Raw genomic sequence first — 25,279 nt, forward strand, 5'->3', positions numbered from 1 at the left:
TACCTTTTAATCTGGAAAATCCCAAAGTGGTTTACATGCCTTATACAGGGATTGTCACCTGCTGCCGAGATGCAGCTGCCCCAGGGTGGAACATGGCATCTCTTTAACAGTGCGCAGGAATAGTACATGCTCCAATCCCAGTCGCGATGATTAGTATATCCACACAGAAACTACAAAAGGAATTTTGTATGGATTATTTAAATATAAAATGATAAAGGATGGCTTGCCCTAACAATGATTAATTATACAATACCGTGGAATCCCAGTCACGTTAAAATGGTCATGCCACCTGGAAGCCAGCCAGCCACCTACCTCTTTATCGTTCTGGGAAGATAGACAGTGTAAAGTGGAAATTTGTCTAGCTGACTGATGTAAAGACCCCTGCTCTTGTGATGAAAAAAATCTACTCAGTTATCCCGTCTGTCTCCCTGCCAACACATGATGTTCCCAAATGTGTTGGTCGTTCTTATTTCAAAGGACCCAAGTGGTAAAGTTTCCACTGCATCCCTTGTCCAACTGTTCTCAGCTGCCCCATCTCAGCATTAGAAAGTTTGCAGATATACGTTAACTCTCTAATGGGCTTTATTAGAGCGTAAGTGGTCAGGGCCTTGGTGTTCTATTTCACCTGAAAGAGCACTGCCCTCTTGAACACTGCACTGGGGCATTGGCTCAGTGCATGTTCATTCAGTCAGGTCTGGGAGGGGAGGGCGGGGCTGGGAGATCCTCAGAGGAGCCCTCTCAGCGCACAGTGCTCAGAGTGATGTGGAGCCAGGTGCTAGTTTCCCAGCACAGTATCCCTGTCTAGTGTGTCCTGCTGTGAATGGGAAAGAGCAGCGCAGCACAGAGTGGGATGGTTGTGTCGCAGGTGCTCTGCTGGGTGCGTTTGGCGTGGCTCTGAATCTCCTGCAGCCCAGGGTGGGAATAGGAATGAAGCCTTGGGTTGGGTTTAGGAAACACCGGTTTCTAGATCTGGTTGTGTTTCCCAGGGATCCGCTGAATGGTGAATATTCAGGTATTGAGTTTCATGTTATTGTCACACTGGAGTCAGTGCAGAGTGAGGGACCAATAGCTCTTCATACTGGGCTATAAACAATCCAGCTTTGTGCTACTGGATTGCTCCTTCCTCCCAGTGCCTTTTTCTGAAATTCTTACAGCTCTGTGATTATTCCAGTTCTGTCATCTCATGATTCTTGCAGTTCACGTGATTAGTGGCATTACATTTAATTTTATTGGCTTTGGTCACAGATTAAATCTAGAGAAATTTGAGCGGAAAAGTCGTATTAGTCTGTACAGTGCACTCCTGGGTGCCGACGTAGAATCCTCTCCTGTTGGATGAAATTCTCCCCCGTGCAGATGGCCAGCACCTGGGTGAGTGAAGTAGGATTTAAGTGGTGCCAGTGCCTTATTCTGGCCTGACCACAGATAAATTGCACCCACTTGGACAATATGGCCAGTAAACCATGGCGTTTATTTCCTTTTAAAGCTGTTAATGTGGTTTTCAGGCTAAATTGTGTGCTACGCAAAAATAAGCATCTCGTTAGAGGTATCGATGTATGTTCTGTTTATATAAAATGTAATGTATTAGCTGGCTATGCACTGACTCTAAAGCGCTTATGTGGCCCCAGTTATCATAGTATCTGAGTACTTCACAACCTGTAATGTGTTTATCCCGTCACACCCTGTAAGGAATTGAACGCAGGTCCTATACGTGCTAAGCATCAGCCCTAATCACTGGACTGGCCTTGCTTCGTGGGCCCTTACAACTTGATTTTGCAATAGAGCATTGTACTGGAAATTGCAGTGGTACCTCCCTCCCGCAAATTATAATACCATATATTTCCTCTGGCTGTTTTAATTGCGTAGCTCTAATGCTTGGAATTCTCTTCTTCCAGATAAAATACAAGCATTCTGGATTGAGAGAATTTAAAAAGTAACCAGATCCGCTACAAAGATATGGGGAACCAGTATAAAGCCAGTCAGGGACTGTCTCGGCATTTGAACTATGGACTCTGCTGGGTGTCCATACTATTTGGTGACTGGCCTGTTTTGTGAGCTCTTCCCCTGTGCAGGGGGTGCTGCTCATGCCCAGAACTGAGGAAGAATCTTCTCTGGCTTTTGCTTTAAATGGCTACCGGCTGGGTTCCAGGCTGTACTCTGTCTCTTCAGCATAGCCCATCGCCTAGCGAGGAGAAACGGGGACTGCCCAGCCCAGCATGGGAGAGGGAGTGGGGAAACACTAATGTCCACCCTTGTGCGCAGATGAGGGGGTGAGATCTGGAGTCCTGCCCCACTGAGTTCCATCTGCATCTGGGATTGGGAAGGTGGATCCTGGCTGAATGTGGGCTCCAGCTCAGGTGAACGATTTAACCTGGGCTCTGAAAGCAGAAAGCTGTATTGTCTCAGAGGCTGTAGCAAACACAGACTTGTGTGTTGTCCAGCTAGTAGAAAGGGACGGTGCTGGCCTGTGAGTATTGGCTGTACGTGCAACACAACTCCACTCACTGTTGGGAAAAGACAATTGTGTTGTACATTCCGGGCTGCTTCCAGGCTGCATACATATTATGTTTTAATGTCACGCTTGGAAGGAGGTTTCCTTTTTCCAGACTGGTAATGCTTTGAATTAGGCTAGCCAACCCAGACTTCAGGGGATGTCGTCGTTTCACTCTCTGTATTTAAGTTTAAATTAAACCTATAGCATCAAGTTCGGCTCTCATTTTCATCCAGGCACTGAATGCAGCCGTTAGAAAAATTTGGCCCTATTTTCTCAGTATGTTTTTAAATTAAAATTCCTTTCTCAATGTTAAAGATTTAAGAATGTTTCTCTTATTGTTATGACCCATGGGCTGTGGTTCCCTCTGAGATGAGTATTTGTCAGCTGAATTGGTTTATTCTCAAGTTGTAGGTGCAAGAGTGAAGGAGTTTGTAGGCTTGTGCAGAAGCTGCTCTGCAAACCAATGTCAACTGAACATACTGAACCAAATAACAGAAATCACCAGTGCAGACAAGACACCAAGCTTCTTAAATAGGTTTTAGTTCTTAAATGAGCCTCTGATCTTGCAATCAGATCAGTGTGGGTGCAGGGTCACTGGTTTGTGTGCCTAGCATGTGTCTGTATAGTGCCTTGGTCAATGGAGTCCCATCTCAGTTGGGGCCTCTTGGTGCTGCTGTGATACATCATATGGTCTGCCTATGCGGATCGGATTGCAGGATGGGGGCCAGAGTCTGTCTTACAAACACAAGGTCCAAAAGGATCAGAGGCTAATCTGGGACTGCTGTGGAGACAGAAAATATCTGAAAGCTGATGTAAAGAATTTAGGGGGCAGGGTATGAAACAGCCTTGCTTTGGTGTGTGATGTGCATGTCAAGTTTCAGCCCAAAGCAATGTAAGCTGTCAAGAGATTTAACTCCTCAATCAGCTTCATAATTAACACCTCAATAAACCATAAAGTATCTTCACTGGAATGTGACTCTGTAAGAACAAAGATCCAAGCTCAGGAAGCACCGAGGGGCCAATGGCAAGTGAGAGCTCTTGAGTTGTGTCTCGTAGCTGACTCTGCCAGATGAGAATATGACCTTGCATTCCTCTAATTTTCTGTCCTTGGAAACAGGTTCTGGGATGGGTTGTGGAGTCATGCATCCAATGCATTTACAACCCCCTGTGGCCTCTGAATGAACTTCATTGCAAACTGCAGAGATTTCCCTGTGGACAATAGTGGCTGCAATTCAAGCTAGGGAGAGGAAGGTGGATTCTCACGTCACGCGATTACTGAGTCAGGAGGGGAGAATGGGAACGGCTGAAAAGAAATTAATAGACTGTGAGAGGACAGTGATGGAGTTTGATAACCAGCTGGGGAGTAAGTGGGCTGTGGTGGAAATTCTGATCCAGGAGTACAATCTATTGCAGAGAATGTGGAGAACCTGCTGAAGAACAAGAACTTCTGGATTCTGAGACTTCCCCAGGCACTAATGGTGAAGTTCTCAAGTTAACAATATCTCAACTAGTGGTAGGAGCAAAGCCTGACTCTGAGTCAGACATTAAAGAGGTGTTTAGCATGGGCGGAAAGAATTTTTTGTGATTAACGCACACAACTGAGAGTCATAAGATCTGAGTTCTATTTCTGCTTCTGCCAGAGACTTCCGGTGTGACCTTGTGCAAGTCATTTACGTTACCGTAGTGCCTAGGAACCCCAGTCTAGGGTCAGGCCCAATTCTGCTAGCTGCTGTACAGAGAAGTAACAAAGAAAACAGTCCCTGCCTGAGAGGGGTCGCAGTCTAGGTGAGGGACAGGATGCAACAGGTGGGCAGAACAGACAGCTGGGGGGATGAATGGACAATAAAGCACAATGTAGCCAAATCTAGGACAAAAGTGAATCCGTCTCTTCTTACGGATCCCTCCGTTCCCGGTTGCCCATCTTCAGATGCGTAGGGCTGGCCTGGCTGTTTCCGCCTCTGAGATTCTGGCTTCCGATATATAATGTGAGATACCCAGGAATGGAGGGCACACTGAAGCTACTACTGATAACTTGGAGTTTTGCCTGTCTGGGTCTAAGATCCCTGTTTTAGTAGTGAGGGGAAATAGTACTGGCCTACCTCTCTGGAGTGTTGTGAGGATGCATTCACTGATACTTGTGAGGCACTACTATGAGCCCCAACACTGGATCATCTGGGCATTTCAAATATGTTTGTGTTTCAAGATACAGGGCTATTCAGCTAATACATTTTATTCAGCAGTTCAATTGAACTGCTGTATTCAAGTTTAATGAAATGTTGAGTCTCTCAGTAATGAATTGAAGATGCAAAGGAATGTGAATTGCAAAACAGAAACATGGTGGCAATAATTTGCACAACAATGATATTAGGGGAATGTGAGGAATGTTTATATGAGGACTTTTATATTCTCCTATTCCTTTTCCTATTTAATAATAATGCAGTTGAATAAGGAAGTGTGGCATGTGAATGCTTATGATTTCAAGTCCTGGTGATGTTTGACGACATCTTGTTCTATTCCTCCTGGGAGACGTGGGATAATTCAGGAGCTTCACAAGAATGTGATGGCGAACTATGAATCTTTGATCCCTTTGGGTGAAGAGAATGTTCCACTCCCTTATTAGAAGCTTGGTGATCAGTGACGTTCTACTTCCAGCTTTTTTTTCTCTACTTGCTGTGGGTTCTGGAGGGTCAAGGCTTAGAGGTGTCTGAAATCACCATTGTTCTGAATGCGCTGTTGGGAGCAGGACATACCTCCTATCAGACTTTTTACTTTTCTGCAGATTCCTAAGTAGCGTCTTTGCTTTGGATCACCCTTCACCTCCAGTTTCACAAGCAGATTGCTCAATAATCATTTATAATTCCTTCCAGCTAGTATTTAAATGAATTGTATATTGTTCCATAAACAGATTCTACTATTTCTGACCCCTGCCTAATAGCCTACTGTGAGCAAGATGGGGGAGCCATGTGTCAAGGATCAGGGGGACTCTGAGGAGTGAGAGATCCCTGTACAGGTGAGTTACCCAAAATACTGCAGTGAGAGGTTGGAGAAGAAAGGAAAACTCTGTAGGGAGAGGGCGTTGAGAGAAAGGTGAAGGGCTGGAAAGGAAAAAAGTAGCAAGCTCTCAGAAGTTCACTTGCAAATTAGTTACTGAGAACAGAGGATGGAAAGAGTGACAGATTTTGGAAAAGGTGATAAGGTTCAGAGCAGATCTTAATCTAAAGGGAATAGAGAACAGGAAGTGAGTCAGGGTCTTGGAGAGGCAAAGCGTTTGGTATAGATAAGGTACCATAGTGTCTGTACTGTCACATTCAGTACAACCTGGGGAGGAGGCACGCAGGCTGGAGACGCACCATGAGTAGAGGGCAGTGTGGGTGGCTGTACAGTTGCGGGGCTGGTGGAATGAGTTTGAGGAGAGCTTTGCAATGAGGAGGACAATCTTGAATTAATGTCAGAGATTGTAGTAGGAAGCCATTGAACATGACAAAGGATTAGACTGATACAGTATCTAATATCAGCCATGTCGCAACCTAGCCTTCATTCTAATGGAAACAATATTGTGCCTGAAAATCATTGTGTTTGCACTGTTCTGTCTGCAATGAATTGTGGTGCAAATATGAGTAGTTAGGCATGGCACTATCTGATCTGTTTGTGGCTAGACCTCTGACTACTTTGATTTAGAGAGAAATCTATAAAACTCTGGCCCATGGTCATATTTCACAATCACAGCTAATATAATAGACTAGCTCCAGAATTCAGGACCTCCCACAGATCACAGTGGAGGGATTTTGGAAGATCATGAAACAGGGAAGTGCAGTATTATAAACCAGGTGTGACTAGGAGATAAGTAAAGACTTTATCACTCTGTTGTAAGATTTGGGAAGGAATTTGGTAACATTGCATTGGTTCCTGTGTGATAGCAGGATCTATGATGCTCCTCATTTATGCTTTTTAATTTCAAAATCTTTTGTTCATGTTAATCCTCACAAGATTCTCTGAACTGTTTCATTTTACAGATTGGGAAACTTAGGCAGGCTGCTTAAGTCATTTAATCATGGCAACAGAAGGCGGAGGTATCTGAGCAGCAGTTAGAATTCAGTCATCCTTTGTAGGTCACACAGCTCATTTAAAAAGGAAAGGCTAGTGTCATGATCCAGTCAGTGTGGGATGCAAATCCAGACAAGTGAGAGGTTGCATCACTGCCTGCCGTATAACCTTGGGCGCCTCACAATGCTTTGCTGCTGTAGCTTCCAACCTGGGCCATTCCCAATCAGCCTACCAGCATGCAGGTCACATCCTGAGTGTCTGTGTGGTACACAGTCCTGGTTCAGCAGCTCTGACCCCAGCAGTATAGTACAACCTCATTCAGACTTCCATCCGCCTGGGTTACTACTTGCACCCTGAGACACTCCCAGTTCCACATTTTCCCAAAACCATGAGCTCTGCAATGTCCTGGACTGTTCCGAGAAATAATAGTTAATTTATTCCTCTAAAGACACAAAAACACATCACAGCTTATTAGCTTAACTGCAGTGAATATACCCTTCCCTTCAAACACAGCACTGAATTGGTTTATAGTAAAATAAAACAAACTGATTAATAACAGGACATAGGTTAGATGATGCTAAGTAAAAGGGAAAAAAATTAGGGTTATAAGCAAAAGTGAAGACACATCTAAAAGTCTAAAACTTAATTTAGCAAGATACAGACTTTGTTCAAGATACTCTCTCACCAGTCATTCTTCTTCCCAGCCAGGGCTGACTTTCTCTCAGGACTTTTTACAAAAGCACAAGGGGCTGGTTTCCTTTGTCTTCCCAGGTGAAAGATCTTTGCCTAAGCAGGTTTCTCATCTAAATTCAGTTTCAGAGACTTCAACTCCCCCGGTTGAAGGACCTGTCTTTCTAAGCTTGCAAGAGCTCTGGCCTCTTGTGTCTGTCTAGTGATGGATGCCTGAAATGGCTTATTATCTGTCCTTGCTTATATCTCCCGAAGATCAATAATCTTGCTTCAGGAGGCAGGAAGCCCTCCTGTGTACTCAGGCTGATCTGTCCACCAGGCGCTGAGCTCCTGTGAGCTTCCCATCCCCCTGTACGTAAATAGGGCTTCCATTGTTTTGATTCTACCATGCTTAATTTACACAAGAGACAGGAAAATAGCTGCCCTCCCTCTGCTGTCTGCGCGGGAACTATTCCTGCCTTTGTTGGACCACACACTTCAAAACACACAATAAATGAGTATTCATAACTCCTCCCATACGTTAATACATTTTACAATATAAATCACCAGCGTTTTACAGGCATTCATAAAAGACCTTCCATGACACACGACTATTGCATTCAATCAGTTGATTCAGTTGCTCATTATCTGAGGTTTAGAAGCCTCTCCCCCCCCCCCCCATCCTGGTCTTTATAGCTCAGATAAAGTTTCTCTTCCCAACTGAGGTGTAGCCAGGCTTTCTCTTTCCCCAATTTGTTAGCTTTGTTTACCTGGTATGTAAATGCATCTCTTATTTAATTTATCCCTACTGAAAGCATTAAAAATAAATGAATAAAACATAGATGTTATGTCTTTCCCTAATTTTAAGAGGAAAACATGCTTCTTATGCAGTTAGTACATTTATAAATAAAGTCTGGTAAACAAGTGTGCAAAGCCTGAATGACACAAGAATAAAGGAGAAGTGTTAACATTCCTTTTTAGAAAAAATTTTTATGGAGTTAGTACTTTGCTAAATGAAGCTCTTGCACAATTATTTAATGACTTTATGACAGAGAAAGGAGAAGTGTTAATACAGCAATACATTGTACAACCACATGCAATTTTGTCACTTTTAGAGAAAAACAGGTTTAGGTTTAAGTCTAGGCTTACTTGGTCCTGCCTCAGTGAAGGGGGCTGGACTGGATGACCTCTCGAGGTTCCTTTCCAGCTCTACATTTCTATGTTTCTGTGATTCTATAATTTTAATGAAGTTATTTAATGCACTTCAAAATAAAATAATTAAATAATTTACAAAAACCTTAGTAATTACAGAAGACAGATTTAATGCATATATATTAACACTATTTTACAAAAAATCTTTATATGCAGTTAGTGCATTTCTAAATAAAACTTTAATGTCATAGCAATACAGAAATGTTAGGTTTCAGAGTAACAGCCGTGTTAGTCTGTATTCGCAAAAAGAAAAGGAGGACTTGTGGCACCTTAGAGACTAACCAATTTATTTGAGCATGAGCTTTCGTGAGCCGCTGTAGCTCACGAAAGCTCATGCTCAAATAAATTGGTTACTCTAAGGTGCCACAAGTCCTCCTTTTCTTTTTACAGAAATGTTAATACATCATATATAGAATTGTGCATTTTTAGAGAGAATTTTTATGCATTTAGTGCATTTTTAAATAAGGTAATTAAATAATTGTACCTAGTCTTAAAGATGGTAATAAAGAAGTGGTGGTACATACATATATATCTATGATACATAGACAAATACATACGTATATGCACGAAATGTATACAGACAAATATTTTTATGCATTAAGTACATTTCTAAATACTCATTAAATAATTGTACAAAGCCTTAATGATAGAGGAATAAAGGAGTGTTATATAAAACTGTGCATTTCTAGAGGAAAATGGTTTTTATGCAGTTAGTACAATTCTAAATAAACAGTAAACAGCTGTACAAAGTCTTATTGAGAGAAGAATAAAGGAGAAGTGTTAAGATGCATTCTTAGAGAAAAATATTGTTTTCTGGAATTAGTATTTTTCTAAATAAAATCTATTAAATAATTGTAGAAAAGGTTACTAAGAAGAATAAAGCAGAAGTGTTACTTTATATATATATATATAATGCATTTTGAGAGGAAAATATTTGTATATGCAGTTAGTACGTTTCCAAAGAAAGTCATTAAACAATCGTGTAAAGGCTTAATGACAGAGAAAGGAGACCTTAAGACATATACATGCATTTTTCTCATTTTTAGAAAAAAATATCTTTATATGCATTTAGCGCAGTTCTAAATAAAGCCTTAGTCAGAGGAGTAAAGTATTAGTACTGACATATAATCATACATTTTTGGAGGAAAAGCTTTCATATGCTATTAGTAGTGTTCCAAATACAGTTCATTAAACAACTACACAAAGGTTGCAAAGTATTAATGACAAAGAGAAAATATAACTTCTCTCTCTCTCTCTCTCTCTCTGTGTGTGTAGTTATATTTTCTCTTTGTCATTAATTATTTAATATAGATATATACTCATATATAACTAGAGAATTAATTATATCATACAGGATACAGTTGTTCTCCAGCCTCCCTTCAGAGATGACCAAGAAAGTTTTAAAATAACACAAAAAGGAAAAAGGAGGAGAGAAGGAGAATCACAAAAAGGAGAATCACAAAAATGATTAGGGGACTGGAACACATGAGTTATGAGGAGAGGCTGAGGGAGCTGGGATTGTTTAGCCTGCAGAAGAGAAGAATGAGGGGGGATTTGATAGCTGCTTTCAACTACCTGAAAGGGGGTTCCAAAGAGGATGGCTCTAGACTGTTCTCAATGGTAGCAGATGACAGAACGAGGAGTAATGGTCTCAAGTTGCAGTGGGGGAGGTTTAGATTGGATATTAGGAAAAACTTTTTCACTAAGAGGGTGGTGAAACACTGGAATGCGTTACCTAGGGAGGTGGTAGAATCTCCTTCCTTAGAGGTTTTTAAGGTCAGGCTTGACAAAGCCCTGGCTGGGATGATTTAACTGGGAATTGGTCCTGCTTTGAGCAGGGGGTTGGACTAGATGACCTTCTGGGGTCCCTTCCAACCCTGATATTCTATGATTCTATGATTCTAAGAGAGAAACTTCCCCCACCTCCAGATTGGCAAGAGGTAAATGGCAGAAACCCCTGTTCTGGGACCTTGGGACAAAGCACACTTCATTGGCTGAGCCTTTCAGCAGGTATCCTTTAACTATGGGACCTTTGCAAAATCACACCTCCTAGAATATTAAATTGCATCACATTTTCCTGAGCCAGTTTGTAGGTTTATTCTAGTCTCATGGCCTTCTATGGGATTATTCTCTGCATCATATTTATTAAAGTGTAATTAATCCCAACAAAATAAGTACGCACATACACGTATCCAACTTTGTACAACACCTATGTAAATTTAAGGGTGGGGGATGAGAAGAGTGTCCATTTAATGCCTCTTGACAGGTCTTCTGTTGTGTGCCGCATTACCCAGTTGATGGTAATGTTGAAGAGGATTGCAGACATGACACACCCCTGACGTACTCCAGTTTTGACTTCAAAACTGATCTCACTGTGATCAGCTCCGCACGTAAAGTTGAAATAGAAGCTTTTGATGACATTGATTATAAGGAAAGGAATCCCTTGAAGACCTGGACTTCGCAGATAATGTCGCTCTCCTATCACATATCCAACACCATATACAAGAAAAAACAACTCGACTCAATACATTCAGCCAGCTAATTGGACTGAAAATCAACCGCAATAAGACCGATATCATGACCTTTAATATTGCCTCACCATCACCGGTATGGATAGAGGATTATGTTCTCACCAATGTAGAAACATTCACATACTTGGGCAGCGCTATCAGGCAGGACGGTGGAACAAAATCAATAAAGCCAGGAACACCTTCAGGAGCTTAAATACAGTCTGGAAATCATCAAAATACAACACCAAAACCAAGCTCAAGATTAATCAGAGCTGCGTAGTGTCAACACTACTGTAGAGTGCAGAATGCTGGGGAATGAGAAAGTATGACATGTCCAAACTGTCTTCATTCCATACAACCTGCCTCAGAAAAATCCTTCGTACCTTTTGGCCCAGAACAATCTCAAACCAAGATCTATTGACACAGTGCAGCCAAGAGGATCTGAGCTCCATCATTGCCAGGAGGCGTTGGAGATGGATCGGTCATGTGCTTCAGATGGAAACTTGATTCCATCACCAGAGTAGCAATAAGATGGACACCTGAAGGAAGTGAAAATGAGGCTGCCCGAAAACAACCTTGTGAAGAAGAAATCGTGGCGAAGAGCTGTAGAAGCTGAGCTGAAAACCCTGGGGCACCGCTAGGGAACCATTGAAAGACTCACCAGAAACAGACAGGAGTGGAGGAGCATCGTCACTGCCTGAAACACCAGAGGCGTAATGCGAACTTGATGATGATGTAAATTTAGCAATTAGCCATATTTGTTTTTTAATTGTGGCCAAGGAATAAACTTTCCTCTTTTTACACATTTCCTTTAGCAAATGTCTTTAAAAATTGCTAGAGAGACCACACTGGAATTACATGGCTAAACTTTATTCCAATTCCCCTTATTCCATTTACTCAAAGTAATGTATTCTTTCAAAAATATAAAAGGTTATTAGAAATTAGCACCTATTGGCTTAGATGGTATTAGAGGATTCTTAATTTTTAGTAAAGTTTTTGAAAGGTCCATAAACTTCTTATTCTTTTTTTAGCAAAACATACAACATGCAAACACACACACAAAGTACCACAGATGCCCCCTCCCCGCCCTACTTCCAAAAACAAGTATACATTTAAGCCAACCTGTATACTATTTTATAAATGACTGTAAGCATATATTCAAACTAGTTTTATAATTAATTATAGGTAAGACTCACACACATCTTCACACTTATTTTTCTGCATTATTTTATACAAAATACACACACAGCCTAACTTAAAAGAAATCTGGTGGTGTAAAATTGTTTAATACACCCCAAGTAGGCAAAATGCAGACCTAGTTTAAACTATTTTATGTAAAAGTTTTACACTTTTTACCAGAGATGATAATACTGACCCCTCCCTACACTCACAAACACACATACATACACACAGCACCATCAGCCGCCCCTCCCTCTTCCTTCCCAGAGCAATTAAACATACATTCAAACCAAACTGTATATTATTTTATAAACTACCTGAAGCATAAATTCAAATTAGTTTTATTTTAGACGTCTCTCATTCACGCGTACACACACTTATTTTTCAGTATTATTTGATAGAAAACCCACACACAACCTAACTTCAAGGAACTCTATTGCTGTAAAATTGGTTAATACACCCCTGTATAAGACAAAATGCAAGTCCAATTTAAACTACTTACTGTATAAAGTAACATTGTAAATGTTTAATGTAAAAAGAGTTGGTAACGCTTTTAACCTCTATTTTCCACAAACTATTCCCTTTTTGTTATGAAAAAGAAAAGGAGGACTTGTGGCACCTTAGAGACTAACCAATTTATTTGAGCATGAGCTTTCGTGAGCTACAGCTCACTTGGCATGCATCCGATGAAGTGAGCTGTAGCTCACGAAAGCTCATGCTCAAATAAATTGGTTAGTCTCTAAGGTGCCACAAGTACTCCTTTTCTTTTTGCGAATACAGACTAACACGGCTGTTACTCTGAAACCTTTTTGTTATGGTAACCCAGGAACTCTTTCAGAATTTAAGGTACAGAATGTACATTTAATTAACATTATTAACATGGATTTAATAAATAAAAACAGCAATGGAATATTAGGGAAACCTATATTTGGTATTTAAGAGGCAGTAGATACAAATAAAATGTTCTTAACATTCAATCTATAATACTTTAGCAGTAACTATTTAGCACTATTAACTTATTAGACACATTTAGCAAAATACAAAAAAGAAATTAAAAATCATTGAACACTTACACACAGACACACTAACCCAGACTTTTAAAGATGATAACACAAAAACAGAGCTGGAGGATGAGAGTTGGTCTGGATTCTTAGGAGTGTTGCAGGGTCATTTTAGTAAATGTTGAAAATCTTAATTTTGTTAAACACTTTTATACCTGTTCTTTGTAGCTGCCATGCTTTAGCCTGGGGGAACCACGTGTCGTACAAAAATTCTCCCCAGCCTCATGACACATTAGATTATGCCTTTGGTTTTTCCAGCTTTTCTAATCATTTTTCACAGGGGGCCAGAAATCACATTTACAAAGGCCTCAGGAGTTATGAGAGTACATCCTGGGGCAAAACTGCAAGACTGGTGATTTCTGCAGAATAACCCCCTCCCCGCCCCCAGTACCGTAATAACTCAATTTCTTGTCTTTACAGCCTGAGTGATATTTTATAGAATTACCTGAAAAGCAAAGAGACCTTTTGTTCATCCGTATCCCAAGACACACACTGGACCCTCAATGAAGAACAGTGACTAGACATGAACCCTAAAGGAATGAGGAGGGAACAAAGCTACTGGCTGAACTGGTGCAAAACTTCAAGCTCAAACATATTTTTCCCACTGTTACAAAGCCCTGTTTGGAATCAAAACGCACCAATAGTTTTCCTTCGGGAGCAATATTTTAGAGAGCTAGTTGAAGAACAATTGCTTCCCCCCCCCCCCGTTTTATTTGTCGTTACATTGAAGTGGTCCCAAAGAATTCATATCTCTGCCCTTTTGTAAAACTCTTCACTGCATAGCGCCTTTAAACCTGTAAGCTGTAGCACGCCCTCCTCCTCCTCCCCCACCGCTCATAAAGAAGACATTTTGATTTTGCCTTAACCAAAGAGGAAGAAATAAAAATTCTATTATATTTAAAAGATACGCTGTCCCACCTTTAAAATCTAGTGTTACCTTGTTTTGAAAGTTTTGTGTACACCCTATTGCCCAGCATACAAAAACCCCCCAACCAAATAAAAACTTCCCTACAGGCAGTTTACAAAGATGGGTATAGGCCTCTTAATAGGCTCATTGCTTGTAGAATGCATCCTCCTGAGGTATGCCAAATTTCAAAGCAATCCGACAAAGCATGTTGATTTTAGAGCACTTAGAAAGGTGTACCTTTAAACAAATGTCTTGTCACAACCTATAATACCAGGGATCTTGTGGCTGAGGAGCAGCTGTCCAGCCCTCCAAATAACAAGAGGGAAGGCAGTGTCTCAGTGGGATTCCAAGGACCTGGGTTCTACTCCTGCCTCAGCTACTGGCTTGGGGAGTTAATGTGGCCAAGTCACTTAATTGTTTGTGCCTCAGTTTCTCCTCCCCTTCTGCAAATTACTCTGTCCAGTACAGCTTTGTTGTTATTTAAACAGCACAAAGGTGTACTAGACACTTCACAGAAGGAATGTAGACAAGGCTTCTGCCCTGAAGAGTTTACAGTCTAATTTTAGATGTGATGCAATAACTCAGAATAACAAACAATGGGGTGGGGGATGCCCTTCCAACAAGTATGGCAACCGATGGCAGCAGAGCTATGATGCTGGGTTGCTATTTATATGCTTCAAAAAAGCAGCCTTTACAAACTCCGAGAACTGGGAGGTAAGTTCTCAGGGGAAGAAAATCGAAGGGAAAAAAGAGTTCAGGAGAGCTGGCAGTTCCTCAAGGAGACAATATTAAAGGCAAACTGAAAACTATTCTGATGCAAAGGGAAGACAGGAAGAGTAGTAAAAGTAAGGAGCTCTTTAAGGACCTGAAAATCAAAAAGGAATCCTACAAAAAGTGGAAACATGGTTAAATTGATAAGGAAGAGTACAAAACAGCACAGGTCTGCAGGGGCAAAATCAGAAAGGAAAAGCCACAAAATGAGTTACACCTGGCAAGGGACATAAAAGGCAATAAAAAGTGGTTCTTTAAATACATTGGGAGCAAGAGAAAGAGGAAGGAAAGTGTAGGTCCTCTATTTAGCAGGGAAGGAGAGCTAATAAATAACTGATGAAATTAAGAAAGCTGAGGTGCTTAATGGCTGTTGTGCTTCAGTCTTCACTAAAAAGGCTAACGATGACCAGATTTAAAATTTTTAAAGCTAATGTTAAAAAAATGATATAATACATAGGTTGGGGAAAGAGAGTCTGTACATCTGGGTATAGGGCTTAGATTATCCACAAATACAAGGTTTGTTTTTAAAAGACACATGATACACAAAGTACATAATGAGCAATAACCCACATTTATGTGAATAGATTTAACAATACAGTTTAGAAATTAGAATCTGAATACTCGGGTACATCACTCATGAAAAGTTGTACAGGGATTTGGTTGTGGAAAGCAAAATATATCGATGAGTGAGATTGTCCCTCTGTAAACACAATGAATATTAACAACTAGGGAGAAGGAATAGAAGCCAAAATAGGGAAAGAAAGGTTAATGAATATTTAGATATGTTAGATGTATTCAAATCAGCAGGGCCTGATGAAATTCCTCCTAGGGTACTTAAGGAACTAGCTGAAGCAATCTTGGAACCATTAGCAATTATCTTTGAGAACTGGAGGATGGGAAAGATCCAAAAAACTGGAGAAGGGCAGAGGTAGTATCTCTCTCTTTGCAAAGGGGAACAAGGAGGACCCAGGGAATTATAGACCAGTCAGCCGAACTTCAGTACCTGAAAAGATATTTGAGCAAATGGTTAAACAATTAATTTAGAAGCATCCAGAAGACAATAGGGTTATAAGGAATAGTTAGCATAGCTTTGTCATGAACAAATCATGCCAAACCAACTTAATTTCCTTCTTTGACAGGGTAAGTGATCTAGTGGAGGGGAGAAGCAGTGGATATGATATACCTTGATTTCCGTAAGGCTTTTGACACAGTCCTACATGACATTCTCATATGCAAACTAGGGAAATATGGTCTAGAATGATGAAATGACTATAAGGGTGTGTGTGTGCACAACTGGTTGAAATTCTGTACTCAAAGAGCACTTATCAATGGTTTTCTGTCATATTGGAAGGGTCTATCTAGTGGACTGGGTCCAGTACTATTCAATATTGTTATTACTTGGATAGTAGACTGGAGAGTATGCTTATAAAATTTGAGATGCCACCGAGCTGGGAAAGGATGCAAGCACCTTGGAAGGCAGGTTTAACATTCAAAATGACCTTGACAAATTGGAGAACTGGTCTGAATTCAACAAGATGAAATTCAATAAAGACAAGTGTAAAGTTCTACACTTAGGAAGGAAAAATCAAATGCACAACCACAAAATGGGGAATAACTGACTGGGCAGTTTTCAGAGTAACAGCCGTGTTAGTCTGTATTCGCAAAAAGAAAAGGAGTACTTGTGGCACCTTAGAGACTAACCAATTTATCTGAGCATGAGCTTTCGTGAGCTACAGCTCACTTCATCGGATATGAGGTGAGCTGTAGCTCACGAAAGCTTATGCTCAAATAAATTGGTTAGTCTCTAAGGTGCCACAAGTACTCCTTTTCTTTTTGCGAATACAGACTAACACGGCTGCTACTCTGAAACCTGTCAAAATGATAAAAGGTTTAGAAAATCTGACCTATGAGGAAAGGGCATGTTTAGTCTTGAGAAAAGAAGACCAAGGGCAGACCTGGTAACTGTCGTCCATTACATTAAGGACTGTTAGATAAGAGGATGGGGATCAATTGTTCTCCCTGTCCACTGAAGGTAGGACAAGACGTAATGGGTTTAATCTTCAGCAAGGGAGATTTAGGGTAGGTTTTCAGGAAAAGTTTTCTAGGGATAAGGGTAGTGAAGCTGGGGAATAGGCTCACAAGGGAGTTTGTGGAGTCCCCATCATTGGACGCTTTTAGAAACAAGTTGGACAAACACCTGACAGGGATGGTCTAGGTCAGCAGTTCTCAAACTGTGGGTCAGGACTCCAATTTAATGGGGGTCACCAGGGCCAGTGTTTAGACATGGGGGCCCAGGGCCAAAGCCCGATTCCTGCTGCCTGGTGACCCTCCTGGGGTCGTGCACTGATTTTTGTTGTCAGAAGGGGGTCGCGGCGCAATGAAGTTTGGGAGCGCCTGGTCTAGGTTTACTTGGTCCTGCCACAGCGCAGGGGGCTGGACTCGATGACTTCTGGGGGGGGGGCCCTCCGGCCCCACACTTCTGTGATGCGATGCTCATGAGGGGAAGCTCCCTGCAATGCAGCTGTGGCCGGCTGTTGCCCCCGGAGCCTCTGAGATGGGCCTGGCAGGTGGCAGAGGCACACGGGGGGTGGGGGTGTGTGTGTGTGTGGGGGGAGTAATTCCCTAGGAAGGACCCCGGAAAGGGGGAGAGCAGGGACGGGGGGGTCCCAGCGGTGCAGCCCCCTCCTCTGCCGCCAGCAGAAAGCCCAGCCCTGTTGCCCCCCTTCCCGAAAGGTGAGGGGGGTCCCTGCAGAGGAGGGGGGCAGGGGCTAAGGCGGGGGGCCCGGTGGCGGGGGATGAGGCCGAGGGGCGGGAGCCCGCCCCGGCCCAGGGGGACCAGCCGCGGGGCCTGGCGGCGGGAGGCGGGAGGCGAGATGCGGGTGAGCCGCGGGGGCCGGGGGCCGCAGTCTGGGAGACCCGCCCCGGCGCCGCGATCCCCCCGCCGCCAGGGGCCGCTGCCGCCCCGCTCCCCGCCGGCCCCGCCCCGCCGCTCCCGGCCCCGGCAGCCAGGCCGCGGCTCCCTCCCTCCCTCCCTCCCTGCGGGCCGCGCTCGCTCTGCTCCGCCCGGCAGCGGGGCCGGCCCGTGGCGAGGCGGCGCCGGGACTCTGCCCAGCCCGCAGCGGGAGCTCCTGGGGCCGCCCCCGGGCCGCGACAAAGGGCCATGGCCGAGCGGGCCGCTGCCCAGGTAAGGGCCCGGGGGGGCAGGAAACCCCCTGTCGGGGGGCGGGAGGGGGTGGGTCTGTGGGGGTCTGGGGTGTGTGTGTGGGGTCGGTGGGGGGGTCTGGGGGTGTGTGTGGGGGGGGGGGTCTGGGGTGTGTGTGGGTCGGTGGGGGGGTCTGGGGGTGTGTGTGTGGGGGGGGGTCTGGGGTGTGTGTGGGTCGGTGGGGGGGTCTGGGGGTGTGTGTGGGGGGTCTGGGGTGTGTCTGTGGGGGTCTGGGGTGTGTGTGTGTGTGGGGGGTCTGGGGGTGTGTGTGTGTGGGGGGTCTGGGGGTGTGTGTGTGGGGGGGTCTGGGGTGTGTGTGGGGGGGTCTGGGGTGTGTGTATGGGTCGGTGGGGGGGTCTGGGGGTGTGTGTGTGTGTGGGTCGGTGGGGGGGGTCTGGGGGTGTGTCTGTGTGTGGGTCGGTGGGGGGGGTCTGGGGGTGTGTGTGTGTGTGTGGGTCGGTGGGGGGGGTCTGGGGGTGTGTGTGTGGGTCGGTGGGGGGGGTCTGGGTGTGTGTGTGTGTGTGTGGGTCGGTGGGGGGGTCTGGGGGGTGGTTGTGTGTGGGGGGGGTCTGTGGGGGGGGTCTGTGGGGTGGGTGTGGGTCGGTGGGGGGAGTCTGGGGTGTGTAGAGGGGGTGTGATGATTTTCATCGATACTGGCTCAGAGATAAATAGGGGGGTGCCACGGACCAGACCAGGAAGCTAGAGAGGCTCCGGCTCAGCCCAGCGTGGGCGGATCAGCAAGTATAAAATCCTCCTGTCCTGGTCCTGCCGGAGTGTGGGGCTGGGGCCGGGGCCCTCAGCGGCTGTGCAGCAACCCAACAGCCCGGCTCCTGTTCAACTTTCACCTTCCTCATCCCTGACCATGTCTCTCTTCATCCGGACACACTGCCTACATTATTATTGTCACTAGATTTGTTGGGTTACATCAGGCCTTTTAAGAGTAATTTTTCATAGTTCGATAGTTTTCCGGGTGGATTTTCTTCATAGCTCAAAGTTCCCCCTTGGGGTTCATTTGAGATGGTTTTTGTTTTCAGCCCTGATCCTCTGTGGGTGCCTGTGCAGAGCCCCACTGCAGTAAGCGTGCATGGGTCTGACACACAGAGCCCCATTGAATTCATGTGGAGCATCACACAGGTACATGCAGATGCAGAATCGGGGCCGTGAACTATTATTGGTTGGGTGTTCTGTGCCAGGAGGTATTCAGCTATTGGTTTCCGTTAAGCATCTATAATCACTTTTGAAATTACATGTCAATTTAAAAGAAAAAAGCACAAGTCTGACATAAGTGGTTGGAAATTGTAGAGGAAAAATAAACCACCAGACAAATCTGGATCATGTAACTGAGAAATGGGAAAGAACAATAAAATCATCTTGTCCATTCCCATACCCAGGCCTTTGTTCAGTCTTGGCTTAAGTCTCCCAAGCAACAGCGCTCCCACCCCTTTTCCTGGGAGACTGTTTCACAGATGAACAGACTGTTGTTTTCTGTGAATGCAATAAAGCCACTCCATATTAAGAGAGACATTTTTTTGTGTTATATAGAATTTTAAAGAATTGTTTCCATGTGTACCAGAGAGGGATGCATAGCCCTCTGGGGGAGAGGTACAAACTAATGCCATGTAAATGACAGGTTTCAGAGTAGCAGCCGTGTTAGTCTGTATTCGCAAAAAGAAAAGGAGTACTTGTGGCACCTTAGAGACTAACCAATTTATTTGAGCATGAGCTTTTGTGAGCTACAGCTCACTTCATTGGATGCATCCGATGAAGTGAGCTGTAGCTCACGAAAGCTCATGCTCAAATAAATTGGTTAGTTTCTAAGGTGCCACAAGTACTCCTTTTCTTTTTGCCATATAAATGCTATTTGGTACTGTGATTACATTTTGATTCTCTGTCTAAACCTCGCTTTTTGTTAATCTAATTAAACTCAACGCGTGCTAGATCGTGCATCCCTTACATGAGGAATCCTAACGCCTCATCCCATTGTCAGTGGGAGCAGTCACATGTGGAAGGGGTTTGTGTTTGTCAGGCAAAGAGAATTGAGTTGAAAATGCACCAGGATTGTTTTTAAAAGTAAAACCACATCTCCAGCAAGGGGACAAGTAGTAAGAGTTGCTGAGCACCTGCTGCTCCCCTTGAAGCTCATGATTTGGCCTTAAATTTATTCTTGGTTCCTTTGAAGTATAAAACAGGCAACATTTGTGAGAATTTACAAGTGCTATTTTGACCCCCAAAATAATTCCATATTGTTCCACAAATTCAACAGAAACCTACTACAGAAGAATGGCTATCGTGGGTCAAGTATCAGAGGGATAGCTGTGTTAGGCTGTATCCCCAAAAACAATGAGGAGTCTGGTGGCACGTTAAAGACTAACAGATTTATTTGGGCATAAGCTTTGCATCTGAAGAAGTGGGTTTTTTACCCATGAAAGCTTATGCCCAAATAAATCTGTTAGTCTTTAAGGTGCCACCGGACTCCTTGTTGTCATAGTGGGTCAGACCAATGAACCAACCTAGCCCAGTATCCTGTCTTCCAACAGTGGCACTGGTGCCAGATGCTTCAGAGGGAAAGAACAGAACAGGTAATCATCTAGTGATCCATCTGCTGTTGTCTAGTCCCAGCTTTTGGCAGTCAGAGATGTAGGGACACCTAGAACATGGGATTGTCTCCCTGACCATCTTGACTAAAAGCCATTGATGGCCCTATCCTTCATGAACTTATCTATAATCCTTTTTTGAATCCAGTTCTACTTTTGACCTTCACAACATCCCCTGGCAATGAGTTCCACAGGTTGACTGTGTGTTGTGTGAAGAAATACTTCCTTTTGTTTGTTTTAAACCTGCTGCCTGTTAATTCAATTGTATGGCGTCTGGTTTTTGTTTTACATGAAGGGGTCAGTAACACTTCTTTGTTCACTTTCTCCACACCAGGCATGATTTTATTGACATCTATCATATCCCCCCTTCGTTGTCTTGTTTCTAAACTGAACAGCCCCAGTCTTTTTAATCTCTCCTCATATGGAAGCTTTTCCATACCCCTGTTCGTTTTTGTTTCCCTTCTCTATACCTTTTCCAATTCCAATATATCTTTTTTGAGATGGAGTGACCAGAACTGCATGCTGTATTCAGGATGTGGGTGTAATGGAGTTATATAATGGCATTATGATATTTTCTGTTTTATTGTCTATCCCTTTCCTAATGGTTCCTAACATTCTGTTTGCTTTTTTGACTGACACTGCACTTTAAGCAGATGTTTCTGAGAACTATCCACGGTGCTCCAAGATCTCTCCTGAATGATTTCAGCTAATTTAGACCCCATCATTTTATAAAAAGAAAAGGAGTACTTGTGGCACCTTAGAGACTAACCAATTTATTAGAGCATAAGCTTTCGTGAGCTACAGCTCACTTCATCAGATGCATATCGTGGAAACTGCAGCAGACTTTATATATACACAGAGAATATGAAACAATACCTCCTCCCACCCCACTGTCCTGCTGGTAATAGCTTATCTAAAGTGATCATCAGGTGGGCCATTTCCAGCACAAATCCAGGTTTTCTCACCCTCCACCCCCCCACACAAATTCACTCTCCTGCTGGTGATAGCCCATCCAAAGTGACAACTCTTTACACAATGTGCATGACAATCAAGTTGGGCTATTTCCTGCACAAATCCAGGTTTTCTCACATCCCCCCCACCCCCATACACACACAAACTCACTCTCCTGCTGGTAATAGCTCATCCAAACTGACCACTCTTCAAGTTTAAATCCAAGTTAAACCAGAACATCTGGGGGGGGGGGGGTAGGAAAAAACAAGAGGAAACAGGCTACCTTGCATAATGACTTAGCCACTCCCAGTCTCTATTTAAGCCTAAATTAATAGTATCCAATTTGCAAATGAATTCCAATTCAGCAGTTTCTCGCTGGAGTCTGGATTTGAAGTTTTTTTGTTTTAAGATAGCGACCTTCATGTCTGTGATTGCGTGACCAGAGAGATTGAAGTGTTCTCCGACTGGTTTATGAATGTTATAATTCTTGACATCTGATTTGTGTCCATTTATTCTTTTACATAGAGACTGTCCAGTTTGACCAATGTACATGGCAGAGGGGCATTGCTGGCACATGATGGCATATATCACATTGGTGGATGTGCAGGTGAACGAGCCTCTGATAGTGTGGCTGATGTTATTAGGCCCTGTGATGGTGTCCCCTGAATAGATATGTGGGCACAATTGGCAACGGGCTTTGTTGCAAGGATAAGTTCCTGGGTTAGTGGTTCTGTTGTGTGGTATGTGGTTGTTGGTGAGTATTTGCTTCAGGTTGCGGGGCTGTATAATTGGTTAGTCTCTAAGGTGCCACAAGTACTCCTTTTCTTTTTGCGAATACAGACTAACACGGCTGTTACTCTGAAACCCATCATTTTATATGTAGAGTTGGGATTATGTTCTCCAATGTGCATTACTTTGCATTTATCAACCTTGAATTTCATCTGCCATTCTGTTGCCCAGTCACCCAGTTTTGTGAGATTCCTTTGTAACTCTTCACAGTCAGTTTTGGACTTCACTCTCTTGAGTAGTTTTGTATTATCTTCAAACTTTGTGACCTCACTGTTTACTCCTTTTTCCAAATCATTAATGAATACGTTGAACAGCCCTGGTCCCAGTACAGATCCTTGGGGGACCCTGCTATTTACTTTTATTCACTGTGAAAACTGACCATTTATTCCTACCCTTTGTTTCCTATCTTTTAACCTGTTACTGATCCATGAGAGGACCTACCCTCTAATCCCATAACTGCCTATTTTGCATAAGAACTTTTGGTGAGGGACCTCCTCAAAGGCTTTCTGAAATTCCAAGTACACTATATCCAGTAGAAAGAAAAGGAGTACTTGTGGCACCTTAGAGACTAACAAATTTATTAGAGCATAAGCTTTTGTGAGCTACAGGTCACTGCATGGGATGCATACAGTGGAAAATATAGTGGGGAGATTTTATATGCACAGAGAACATGAAACAATGGGTGTTATGTAGCAAGAGTGATCAGGAAAGGTGAGCTATTACCAGCGGGGGGGACACGACCTTTTGTAATGATAATCAAGGTGGGCCATTTCCAGCACTTTACAAGAACAGTAGGAGGGGAAATAAACAAGGGGAAATAGTTTTACTTTGTGTAATGACCCATCCACTCCCAGTAATCTCTTTGGTCACTCAATTACGAACCTAAAAGTGGCAATTCTTGAACAAAAAAACTTCAAAAACAGACTCCAACTAGAGACTGCTGAATTGGAATTAATTTGCAAACTGGATACAATTAACTTAGGCTTGAATAAAGACTGGGAGTGGATGGGTCATTACACAAAGTAAAACTATTTTCCCTTGTTTATTTCCCCTCCTACAGATCATGGACTTAGGCTTGAATAGAGACTGGGAGTGGCTAAGTAATTATGCAAGGTAACCTATTTCCCCTTGTTTTTTCCTACCACCCCCCCCGACGTTCTTCTTAAACCCTGGATTTGTGCTGGAAATGGCCCACCTTGATTATCATACACCTTGTAAGGAGAGTGGTCACTTTAGATAAGCTATTACCAGCAGGAGAGTGGGTTTGTGTGTGGGGGGGTGGGTAAGAAAACCTGGATTTGTGCTGGAAATGGCCCAACTTGATTATCATACACATTATAAGGAGAGTGATCACTTTAGATAAGCTATTACCAGCAGGAGAGTGAGGTGGGAGGAGATATTGTTTCATGGTCTCTGTGTATATAATGTCTTCTGCAGTTTCCACAGTATGCATCCGATGAATTGAGCTGTAGCTCACGAAAGCTCATGCTCAAATAAATTGGTTAGTCTCTAAGGTACCACAAGTACTCCTTTTCTTTTCACTACAAAAGGTTCCCCCTCCCCTGCCCCCACTCTCCTGCTGGTAATATCTCACCTTTCCTGTTCAGTCTTGTTACAGTGTGTATGGTAACACCCATTGTTTCATGTTCTTGGTGTATATAAAATCTCCTCACTGTATTTTCCACTGTATGCATCCAGTGAAGTGAGCTGTAGCTCACGAAAGCTTATGCTCTAATAAATTTGTTAGTCTCTTAGTCTCTAAAGTGCCACAAGTACTCCTTTTCTTTTTGCGGATACAGACTAACACGGCTGCTACTCTGAAATATATCCAGTAGATCACCCTTGTCCACATGTCTGTTGACCCCCCTCAAAGAATTCTAATAGATTGGTGAGTCATGATTTCCTCTTACAAAAGCTGTGTTGCTTCCCCAACAATTCACACTATAGTTTCAACCAGTCTGCCTGGTACTGAAGTCAGGCTTATTGGTCTGTAATTGCCAGGATCGCCACTGGAGCCTTTTAAAAAATTGGCATCACATTAGCTCTCCTCCAGTCATCTGGTACAGAAGCTGATTTAAGCAATAGGTTACATATCAGAGTTAATAATTCTGTAATTTCATATTTGATATCCTTCAAAACTCTCATCTGGTCCTGGTGACTTATTACTGTTTAACTTATCAGTTTTGTTCCAAAATCTCCTCTAATGGCAGCTCAGATTTGTCACCTCAAAAGAGTGGCTCAGGTGTGGGAATCTCCCTCACATCCTCTGCACTGAAGAGTGATGCAAAGAATTCATTTAGCCTCTCTGCAACAGCCTTGTTTTCCTTGAGTGCTCCTCCTCAATCGTTTAGTTGGCCCCACTGATTGTTTGGCAGGCTTCCTGCTTCTGATGGACTTTTAAAAAAAAGAAAAAAGAGCTTATGAGTGAACATCCCTTTAAAGGGAAAGATTTATGGGGCAATAGAATTAAACACATGCTCATAGCTAATACTGTGCTATGTCTGTATACCGTACTAATGTTTCTGAAAAGCAGGCTGAATTCACTTTAATTTTGTTTTCTTACCAAAAGAAATTGAGCAGAAGAGTAATTTTCTAGGATGGCTATAGATTTCTCCCATTTTTTAGGACACCTATTAAAATTAGTTTGGGGGTATGTGATGTTAGGGCATGTCTAAACTACAAAGTTTAGTCAGGTTACGTCGACCTAACTATGTAAACGTACATGCTATAGTTTTCCTCCCGTGGCTGTAACTCGCTCGCTACTCCGACCTAGTAAATCCACCTGAATGAGAGGCATAAGGTTTAGGTCGACATAGTTTGGGGAACGCAATGTCTGTATAGACACTGCCTTACTTGCATCGCCTGTTGGCTGTCAGGGTGGCTGACAGCTGGAGCTGTG

The 25,279-nt window shown here is 43.2% G+C and overlaps 1 protein-coding gene across 7 annotated transcripts in view; it reads left to right on the forward strand.

Annotated features, from left to right (window-relative positions):
• The first annotated feature begins 33 nt into the window (after positions 1-33).
• The window catches only part of LOC140905763 (zinc finger protein 783), a 53,057-nt gene continuing 27,811 nt past the window's right edge, over positions 34-25,279 (forward strand). For 4 of the 7 annotated variants that reach the window (XM_073329200.2, XM_078851274.1, XM_078851276.1 and 1 more), the window contains exon 1: positions 17,876-18,028. In XM_073329200.2, coding sequence (XP_073185301.2) covers positions 18,005-18,028 — 24 coding nt within the window. In that variant the 5' untranslated portion in view covers positions 17,876-18,004. Of the gene's footprint in view, positions 5,502-17,875; positions 18,029-23,440; positions 23,494-24,179; positions 24,269-25,279 lie in introns of those variants that run through there. The other 3 variants (XM_073329201.2, XM_073329202.2, XM_078851275.1) reach the window with 3 other exon arrangements.

The sequence above is a fragment of the Lepidochelys kempii genome, chromosome 2 (assembly GCF_965140285.1).
Source record: "Lepidochelys kempii isolate rLepKem1 chromosome 2, rLepKem1.hap1, whole genome shotgun sequence".
Classification (NCBI taxonomy): Eukaryota; Metazoa; Chordata; order Testudines; family Cheloniidae; genus Lepidochelys; species Lepidochelys kempii.